The sequence below is a fragment of the Trachurus trachurus genome (genome assembly GCF_905171665.1).
Source record: "Trachurus trachurus genome assembly, chromosome: 10".
In the NCBI taxonomy this organism is placed as follows: Eukaryota; Metazoa; Chordata; class Actinopteri; order Carangiformes; family Carangidae; genus Trachurus; species Trachurus trachurus.
In genome coordinates this window covers 16,388,459-16,399,060 of record NC_139894.1, presented here as the reverse complement: position 1 = coordinate 16,399,060, position 10,602 = coordinate 16,388,459, and the positions used below count along the sequence as shown (strand labels likewise).

General features: G+C 43.0%; 2 protein-coding genes across 2 annotated transcripts; one reads left to right on the top strand and one right to left on the bottom strand.

Moving 5' to 3' along the window:
- Positions 1–318: 318 nt before the first annotated feature.
- zbtb3 (zinc finger and BTB domain containing 3) lies at positions 319–4,054 on the top strand. The gene is made up of 3 exons (XM_083981261.1): positions 319–447; positions 1,611–2,440; positions 2,986–4,054. The coding sequence occupies exons 2-3, from the start codon at positions 1,614–1,616 to the stop codon at positions 4,043–4,045; spliced, it is 1,887 nt and encodes a 628-aa protein (XP_083837387.1). The 5' UTR covers positions 319–447; positions 1,611–1,613; the 3' UTR covers positions 4,046–4,054.
- A 2,227-nt stretch (positions 4,055–6,281) lies between these two features.
- Positions 6,282–8,610, bottom strand: rnaseh2c (ribonuclease H2, subunit C). Its single transcript, XM_083981264.1, has 5 exons — positions 8,523–8,610; positions 7,756–7,910; positions 7,475–7,587; positions 7,166–7,285; positions 6,282–6,531 (listed from the first exon to the last, which is right to left on the bottom strand). The coding sequence occupies exons 2-5, from the start codon at positions 7,907–7,909 to the stop codon at positions 6,508–6,510; spliced, it is 411 nt and encodes a 136-aa protein (XP_083837390.1). The 5' UTR covers position 7,910; positions 8,523–8,610; the 3' UTR covers positions 6,282–6,507.
- Between the last annotated feature and the right edge of the window lie 1,992 nt (positions 8,611–10,602).

The window sequence follows — 10,602 nt, the reverse complement described above, 5'->3', positions numbered from 1 at the left end:
CGCCTCAGATCAGAGTCGGTTTCTTTCTATTTGAAGGTAACTTTACAACTCCCGCTGACAGACGCGCCTCAGCAGCTCCCGGTGCTGGAGTCTCACACACACAGAGGCTGAGCTAACTTGGCTAACTACTGTTAGCATAGTTGGGAGCTGGAGCTGCCTCTGCTTCTCTTGTTGATATTTGGAGCAGGATATATTCTGTGTATGTGTATTTGAAGCCTTTTGCTCTGTTTCGACCTCACCTTTCAGCCGCCAGCTGTGCTTGTTTGCTGTGTGTGTAGCTACTTATTAGTTCACCGATGAGGATGTGAAGAGGAGCGAGTGGACAGGACTTCGAGCACATCACCATGGAGACGGACATTTAGATGCGTTGAAGAGGATGGCGGTGGTCCGGAAACTCACCTGGCAGTAAACAAAAAGTGTTTAAAGGGACAAACAGGCGAGTTTTCCGTGAGTATCCTGCCTGTTTGATGATTCTTTACGACTTGTGACCTAAAATGTTCCCGTTTTAGTTGTTACATGTTGACGTTATTGCTATTGTAAGGGATAAACTGTGTTTATTTTGAAAAGGGTTAGGATCCCCAAAGTAAAAGTAAAAGAGCGTTTCTTTGTTTTATTTCTGTAGCTCTAACTGTAGTAACTATATTGTAACTGCCGTCAAGACATTTAAAAAATAATAATAATTTAGATTTAGATTTATTTTGCACAGTTAAAAGCAACAATTTGATAATTTTCAGTGCTGGTAGAGGAGAAAACTCAAAGAGCTTATTAGATGCCTCAACCGTACAGTCTATGGATATGTGTCATACAAACAAGAAAACAGAACATTGAAAATGAACAATCAGAAATATATAAATAATAGTAAAAGAAAAGAAAAATGATCATAGGGAAATTACACAAAGAGATGAACAATCAAAATATATACAAACAAAATAACAAAATAACAATTATCAATCAATATTAATTCCAGTAAAAAAAGTGTCCACATCTGATCTTACAGTTATAACTTCTCCTGTTGACACTTAGGCCTATACCTGGATGTTGCTGATGCTGACAATTAAATCAATAGAGAATAAAACACAGCTGTAATAATGTAAAATATGATTTCATATGAGAAATTGCTATGATATGATGTGCAGGCCTACATGAAGCCATCTGTGGTTATAATCCTATAATAAAATGTCAATTGTGTTGAAATTAGCTAGTGTATATAAAAACTGCCTTGGTACTATTGGTAGTTTGAGTATATTTGGACACTAACGTTTACATAATTGTAAGTAAAATAAATCGATGCAGGGCATTTATTTGTAAAAGAGTATTTCTGTGGTTTGTTTGTTTGTTTTACCAATGTTTTTCCCACTACTGCCCCTTGTGATATCTAACCTTGCACATGGCCTTTGTTTTATATGATAGAGGTTTGAGTTATGTTTAAAAACAACATGATATTCCAAAAACAACATAATAATATTTATGAAAACCATTATTTATTTGAAGGAATCAGAGGAGAACTACCAAAGTATATTTTCATGCTGCAGACTATAGAGCTGTCAACAGCATTTTCTCCTCATCTCTATCTCTGCCTTCTGTTGTCTTTATTCTCTCTCTCTGTTCAGGTGATGGAGTTCCCCCAGCATTCCCAGCAGCTACTGTCAGCTCTGCGTTCCCAGCGCCAGCGAGGCTTCCTCTGCGACTGCACCGTTTTGGTGGGCTCATCCCGTTTCCTGGCTCACAGGGCTGTTTTGGCCTCATGCTCGCCTTTCTTCCACATGTTTTACTCAGATTCCCCCGGGGGCAGCGGTGGAAACGGCACCAACAGCTCTGTCACACTTGACAGCGACATTGTCACAGCTGCTGCCTTCGGCTTGCTCCTAGACTTTGTCTACGAAGGTGTGCTACAGCAGGAAGAGTCTCCGCCGGTGGAGGACATACTGGCAGCTGCAAGCTTCCTGCACATGAATGAGGTGGTGAGAGTGTGCAAGAGACGGCTGCAGAGACGAGGGCCCCTCGCAGAGGCGGACAGCACTCGCTCTGAGGAGAGCGCAGGTGTGAGGAGGGTGATAGAAATGGGAAGAGAAAGTGGCGGTGACAGTGGGGCTGATCCTGCGGTGGCCATGGCAAGAGATCGCATGAATCCGGTTGCCATGGCAGTGCCACTCTCGCCAGTGTCTGTTGTGGCTGAGAGGAGGCAGTTGGAGTCTGTGAAGTCAGAGCGGAGGACCGGTGCCGGGTCCTCAGAGGCTCGAGTTCACACTCCTCTGAGCCCTAACCTCGCTGATACGACCCAGCCAGGCATGGACGCCCCTCCTCCTCCGCCTCCAGGCCGAGAGCGGCTGCAGGGCCTCGTCGCCGGCCAGTCCGTTCTCGGTCACACCAGGTTGGGGACCGGAGGTCAGGGGGACGCGTCAGCACTCTGCAGCCCTTGCAGCACAACAGAGACATACAGGTTTGTGTCTGTGTAAATCCATTGATTGTTTTATGAAATGTTTTTTTGTTTGTTTGTTAACAAATTTTTATTAATTTTATACCAACATAGAAAAAAAATCATTCATGTGTATTAGATAGATAGAAAGATGGGGAAATAAAATGTATCCTACAATGTGTAAAACAATACGCTACAAGTATTTAAGCTAGACATAGGTTAAATACTAGTCTGTGCTACTTAATTGAAGTACAATACATAATTTAAAATGATATAATACTAGTGCAAAATGCCAAGGGGCCAAAACATAATTTAAGAAATGAGGTGTGTTGTTGTGCTTAGACATATTCACACTTCATTCACGTGAAACAATATACTATTGAATGTACATTCAAACTAAATTTGAAATTAGTTCCCAGTGATTTCTCTTTTAAGCTTGTTAACAGTTTTCATACACCTTTACACGTGCTACATCTACAGGTGCTGTTGGGCATTATGACTCCGTTGTTGTCACATAAAGCTTGTTTTTATCTTCATTCATTTCTTTCTTTCTCTCTGTCTCTCACCAGTCACAGCAGCAACCAGCAGCCGTCTTCCTCGTCCTCTTCCTCCCTGGTTGCAGTTAGTCAGGCTGGTGGTCGTTCAGTGGTTGCTCTCTCAGAATCCAGACTCTCTCCGAGCCTGCATCAGGACTCACCAAGGCTGCTCCGTAACAACAGCTCTGTCAGGAAACCCTCAGAGACCGACCACAGAGGTGTACTAGGTAGAGAACGACAGACAGTCATGTTAATCCAAACATCACCACCCACCTCACATGCACAGACCAATCAGACGCACTCGCCAATTCAACGTGCGCCTCCCCAAATCAGAATCCAGAGCACTGTGTCTCTGCAAAACCAAAGCTCTGACTTTCACCCTGCTCCTCAGAAACAGACCCTCAGTAAGGGCCCTGAGGGGGACGCAGGAGCTTCACCTACCGTCAGAAATGTGAGCAGAGCGAGGACAAACAACGGTGACAGGCAGAGCATGAAAGTCAAAGTGGAGGCCATTGTTATATCTGACGAGGAGCTGGAGGAGGAGAAGGAGAGGAGCAGAGAGGGAGAACCGGTGATGGAGGTGGAGGATGAGTTTGAAGATGACATCCAGGAAGAGGAGTTGAACAGCCCTCAGTTTCTCCATTCCAACCCACAGGGCCTCCAACAGATGGCCGACTACTCCTTCGCTCTCTCCCCCTCCTCGTCCTCCTCCGGCGCAGCCCCTTCCTCCCAGGAGACCTCCTCCTTCGCCGTCTCCCTCATCCCCCCGTCCTCAGCCCAGCAGCCTTCGGACGCTCCCAACTACTTCCAGGACTTCCAGGACTCTATGGGGAACTTTGTGGAGGACGTCCCCACGTGCGGCGTCTGCGGCAAGACTTTCTCATGCACATACACGCTACGACGTCACGCAATTGTGCACACGCGTGAACGCCCCTACGAGTGCCGCTACTGCTATCGGAGCTACACACAATCAGGCGACTTGTACCGGCACATTCGTAAAGCTCACGATCACACGCTCCCGGCCAAACGCAGCAAGGCAGACGTGGAGGCTTCCCTGCAACCACAGCCGCCGCCGCCGCCACCTCTTAGCTAACACACACATAGGCATACTCCACTATTTCTATATGAAAAATACACATACCTAAATTTTAACCTGATATACTGTGTCTACTTCTACAATCATCAATGATGTTCTCAACTACTGGCGGTAGAGCACATAACCTCTGCTAAGACCAAACGATTCTACACATCCTCCTAACAAACAGATAAACAGACCAAAAAAAACATCCACAGATGAAAACACAACCTCCTTAGCAGACGTAATAATAGTTACACGTCCTCTGTGTTTAATCATGTGGAATGAGCGTTTTTAATCCACCACTCTGTATTTACACCACTACTGCTTGTGCAACTCCATACACATCAACAACATGAAAAGGTCATATTTCTTTGTACATCAAGATCCACACATCATTTCCTGAGGCCTTGTATTATCAAGTAAAATGATTAAAAAATGATCGGAGCCACAGCAAAATTGAATAAGTTCCTTCATTGCCCATGCCTCGCCCCCCCCACAAAGTTTGGTGCAAATCAGTTCAGTATTTTTTGTGTAATCCTGCTGACAAATAAACACATGGAGGTGAAAACATAATCTCCTGGGTGGGGATTGTTTCGCCTGGTAATGAAAATAATGAAGAGTTACCTTAACGAATTCCCACAGCTTTGGATGGCCTCTTTAAATGCCTTGTTTCATCAAATTTTTGAAAATTTAAATGTTATCAAATCACCAGAATTACTCGCCACTATTTATCTCCCACCTGGGTCAATTAATCCCAATGTGGTCCAATTGTTTTACATTCGCAGACTCCCTCCAGACAAATGGTTATCTTTTAATTTGCAGACATTTGGATCCCCTTAAGCACAGACATACAATAACTCATACAGAGTGAACACCAGCCGTGTGGGCCCTCTTTCATCCAACTAACACACTCAGTGTTGCGTGACCGTCGTCTCTATTGAAGCCTAAAACTGAGCTAAATCCTGTGCTATTGTGCTGCTCTTTGTAAAAAAAAAAGAGACATTTGTACTGTTTTAGTATCTTGGTCATCTATTTTTAGATTTTTATCAGTATGAAAATGATCACAAACTTAATTGTTGGAAGAAGGGATGATAGAGGACATGTATGGAAATGAATGAATGACTTACGTGACACCTACTGTTTACTATATCACAACACAGACGAGGGATAGATGTTCATTGGACTTTAACAGATTTAACTGCCTTTTAAGTGTGAGTCTGTGCCAGCAATGATTGATTGTAAATGTAGTAGCATTGTACTGTCTTGTGTTTTATTTACAGGGTGAAACCATGAGTCGTTCGTGTGGCAGTGAATATCGACACAAGTTCTAGAAATAGAAACAGATTGTGCCATTAACTTAAAAAACCTAAAATATGCTTAGGTTCTCACATTGTCACATCATCAATAGCAGATGTATACAATATATTTGATGAAGTAGAAATCATGGGTGCTATATGGACTGTACTTTACCTTCTGTCTTCATCTTCTTCAGCAGTGGAGTAATGTTGTTTGATAAGGAAGACTCATAACTAAGCATTTGACCAGGAATATCAAAGTGGCAGCTGAACAGACTTTGGAGTTTTTAAATGCCAATGAAAGGTACTTCATTTTATTGTATGGACAAACTTATTATGAAGGTTACTGCTCCACAACTTCTCTAATCCTGCAGTATTTCAGCATCGAATACTAGAGTTGGATTCTTTTAGCACTGTGCCTGTCTTGTCCTTGAAATTTCCTATCAGGGAAACTAAAAGTTGTTAGAAATGGGATATATTTATTTTTCTGGGCCTTCATTCCTTGGTAATGCACAGTAGCAGTGGAAGTGAGGGACGAGAAGTGAATAACTTTCAGGATCCACCAAGTGTTTGGCTTTGTTTGTTCTGTAGTGTTTCTCCTGTAGAAAACTGAATATATTTACAAGCACACTTGGACAAATGCAGAGACTCTGCCTTCTCTATAAATGTTTCAATTTAAACTTTAAATGTGCCTCAGTGACTCTTTGGAATTTACTGTTCTGCATCATTTTATATGTTTAAGGACCCGATCTAATGAATCCATCACTATCAGTATAACCATTCAAACCGAGGAGTTTTTGAGTGGATACATATGATGAACAGTTGAGTCATTGGTTATTTAGGACTGGTGGTAGCAAGTGTGCAAACTTTAAATGTTACCTTGTGAATAAACACTGTTCAGACTTAACAATGTGTAGATGTTGTAATGTTTCAGTGAATCACGCAATGCACAGGTTGTTCAGTTACATTATCTTTTATTTTTCTTTATTTCACTACAAAAGAACATATACAAAAATATAAACATTTAACTTGTTACCTGTTGCTCTCCAACTGCAACACTATACAGGTTAGCATTTCTTAAGTCGTATCATTGTGGACAGTAACCAGCAAACTGTACATTTCACCCTGACACACTGAGGTGACATCAGCCAGTCGTCTTTTAGCAGGAAGTTGTGTGTCTCCTCAGTCTTCTACTGGCCCGTGGATCTGTGACGAGACAAAATATCAGTGTCCATCTACAAAACTGTCTGCCTCTGTATCCTTGTATTTCAAACCAAATATTCTGATTAAACGGTGTTGTCAATGTAACTGTTGTTGTCAAAATGTGTTAAACCACAGAGAAACAATAAAGAGGACAGTAATACTGCTACACAGAAATCCTTTTTAAATTGAACCATATTTTATCTCCAAGTCAGACAGATTGTTTGCATTTGCATGTGCCGTTAAAGTCAAGCTGTCAGAAATAGTTTATGATGTGGAAATAACTTTAACAGCACTTGCTTCTGTTTCTGTAGAAAGTGGAAAGTGCTGGTTTGAATAAATGTAGTGTTAGTAAATCAAATTGTTAGACTATTCACTATTAATTATCCCTTCACAAGAATTAGAAGGATCAAATAAGTGAAGGGATCGGTGTAGAGAATAAAATATGACCACCCCCCCCAAAAGTAGAACATAGATAACATAGATAAATAGCAGCGGCTGTATTCAACATTAGCTATCCAGACAACTTAAATTCGTAATAATGATACAGTGGTCATTTAAATTTTACATACTGAATGAACTTATCTTAAATTACAGCCTACACTAAGAAGAAGAAAAACACAAAATACAAATTCCTCACCGCCTCAGCCAGCTCTGGCCAATCCATCGCCATCACAACAGTGTCGTCAGAGTTCGGAGAAGTCTCCAGGTTCCAGTACGTCAGTTTGTCAAACACAGAGGACACCTTCACCGTCCTGTCCTGGACACACATACAAGCACCAAAAACATGATTACATGGAAAAGGCATCTCTGAAGATCAAAAGGCAATTCACATCCTGTAGCGAGAAGCAGAAATTAAAATATTTTATCACCCACACAACTGCAGTCAGTGGTTTGCTCTCTGTTTGACTGACCCAGACCACTCGTCAGATGCCAGTGGTGTGTTTACCTCTTGGTCGGAGCCGGGCTTGTTGATCTCTTTGAGCACCAGGCCGGTGTAGCCCTGTGGGCAGCTGAGCTCCTGCCCCTTCAGCCCCCGGCCTCTGAACGACACTGTCTTCTCTGTAAAGGAAGAAATGCACAAAGGACTGTTGTTGAGAGACTCACCATTGCGTCCCAGTATAATTATTCATGGGTTTTATCAACAAAAAATAACTGTCTGTAAAGTAACAACTAGTTTCAGTCTCCTGGTAGAGAGGCAGTGAAAAACATGAAAAAATGTGAGTGTACCAAATTTTCGGTCTTTTGTGGTAGCATTGAAGTATTGTGCGACCTGGGCAGGACCATTGTGTTCAATCTCACAGGGCATCAGGTGGACTGGCTCCCGCTGTGTCTGGTCCACTGGTGACACAAGTACACGGGTAACGCTGTCGTTACAGGACATCCTGCAACCAGAGGACAGGAGAGCACAAGACCTGAATGAATAACAACAATATCTATGAAAAGTGCAGGACAAAAACTATTGGCTGGGCATCGGGTCAACTGTTTACTTTTTGTCATAGTATTGGATGTTCATCTTTTTGTCTCCGGTGTAATTGTTTTATTTGTCTTGTCTTTGACATATCAGATTGTCAGTCTTCAGTAAAGTGCAACAGTGTGCAATAATTAGCCTACAATCCATCGATCAGTAGAAAAGTAATTCAGTCTCATATTTAACTAAATATTTTGGGGGTTTGAGCTGTTGATTACCAGCTGTTGGGGACTTGAAGTGGGACAGATGACATTTTTAAACAATGATTCCTCTATGTTTGACTCTTTATAAAAACTAAACGACTGATATAAGAAACAATGGTCCGCTCAAGTGATCTTACTAAAAGGAAACCGGGGAGATCTGTAGCTTTCCATGACAACAAACAGTGCACACACACTCTCCCAAAGAAAACAACGCGACTCCGCTGCTTCAGACTGTCACTCTGGCGTGACTCCTCACTCCCCCATAAACATCATTAAACACGTTGTTATTGATCAAAGATCGATAACTCACTCACACACGTTACCTTTCTGAAGATCCTCGGTTTGCAACAGTCACTGGATGTATTTAGCATGGATGTATTAGGTATTTAGTGACGGGAGGAGGTGGAGGAGGAGGAGCGTCTCCTTCTACGCTGAAGGACGTTTTGGCGGGTTTTTTCTGTTCTACCGGAAGAAGCTGCCCCCTGTCGACGGGAGGTCGTGTTTACGTTTTTACCCTATGGTTTTTACGCTTTCTCCACTTTTGGTTAAAGCAGAACTATGCAACTTGGCCGGAAATAGCTCGCTCCTTCGTTGGTTTCTCTTTTTTTCCCTCTCCGGGGCTCCCCCACAGTTCTGGGAGGCACATGTCACTGTCGTAAAAAAAAACTCGCCGCCCCACCTCCTCAACCCCCTCCCTACACGTGCGTGTGTTTACTGCTGAAGGTAGAGAGCGGTGTTTGCTAAGCACGGAGCTAATGCTAACACGGAGCTAACGCTAACAGGGAGCTAACGCTAACAGGGAGCTAACGCTAATACGGCCACACACAGACAAAGACACAAAGACACAGACATACACACACACATGAATAAAGGTTCCAAAACGCGAAGGCGTGTGTGTGTGTGTGTCATGATGTATTACATTATCTTATAAAAGATCCATGGTGTGTGTGTGTCTGTTAGCATTAGCTCCGTGTTAGCCACAAGCCGAACTTCATCAGTACAAACATGTTTCCATGGTTTCCTCCGACTTTCCGAACTCAAACCAATCACGATTCATGACATGCATGACGTCATCTGCGTTCTTATCTCGTACTGCCGTAAGGCAGTTTCTCGCGATAGTTCTATCCATTGATGAGATTTACACCGAGACGGAGGACTGATCTTGCAAGTGCGGTTTTCAGCCAGTGGGGGGGGTGAGCGCATTGGCCTAGACCCCATTCACCTCATAATAGGTCACTCTACCATCACAGTGACTCTGAGCCACAATAATTACAGCCGAAATCCTGCATAGTTCTGCTTTAAAGCAGAGCCAGTCTGGTTAAAGGTGTACAGAAATGGCCGTTTGTCCTGTTTGTCGCGCCGAGTTGTCACGAGCTGCAACACGAGTTTACCCGTTATCGAGCGGGCGGGATATTCAAAGCTTGGGGCGAGACCGAGCTCCGTGTGTGTGTGCGTGTCTCAGACGTTTGAATGACGGATTTCGGATCCAATATCAGTGGCTGATGAATCGTGTGCAGGCTGACGAATCCGTGCGTCTGCATTATCCAATGCAAAAAAAATAAAAATACACACTTTCATCCCGGATTTACTCAAAAATAGAATTTTGCACAAAGTTTGGCCTACATCGTCTGATAGATTAGTTATTACACTAATTTTATGACCCAGAGTGGGCTTAAATTCAATTTTCTTTTCTGACCCTGAGCTCCTGGGTCAAGGAAGGAAGGAAGGACAAAGGGAAAGAAGGATGGAAGGGAGGACAAAGGGGAAAAGTTAGGTAAGATAGGAGGAGGGAGGGAACAGATTGGGTTGATTGGATCAAAAGGGAAGGAAGAAGTAAGGACTAAGGGACGGAAGGAAGAAAGGAAGGAAAGAAAGATGGAGAGAGGGAATCGTTCAAGGAAGGAAGAAGGGAAAAAGGAAGGAAAGAAAGATGGAGGGAGGGAACAGATCAGGTCAATTGGATCAAAAGAGGAAGGAGTAAGTAAGGATGAAGGGGAGAAAGAAGGAAGAGAATAAGGATTGTGGAAAGAAGGAAGGATGGAGGAAGAGAACAGATTGGGTCAACTTGACCCAGAAGACAACAGGAGGGTTAAACCATAGACTTAAAAGGGTAAACGTAAATTCTTAAAAACAAACAAACAAACTGTTGAAACTATGACACTGTGCTCCCATTTTCATGTTTTTATTTAATCACCTTCTTTCTAATTGTGTTGTGACTAGCCTACCTGGGCCTTTACCTACAGCCTACTCTGACCACCAACATAACTGTCGAGCTATGTGGCCTATGTAAGGCCAGTGGTTCTCAAACTGTGGTACGCGTACCACTAGTGGTACCAGAGACGTTCATGGTACGCAGAACAAATATGGAGATGACTTGATGACTCCATGCCCATCTCTGCCTCC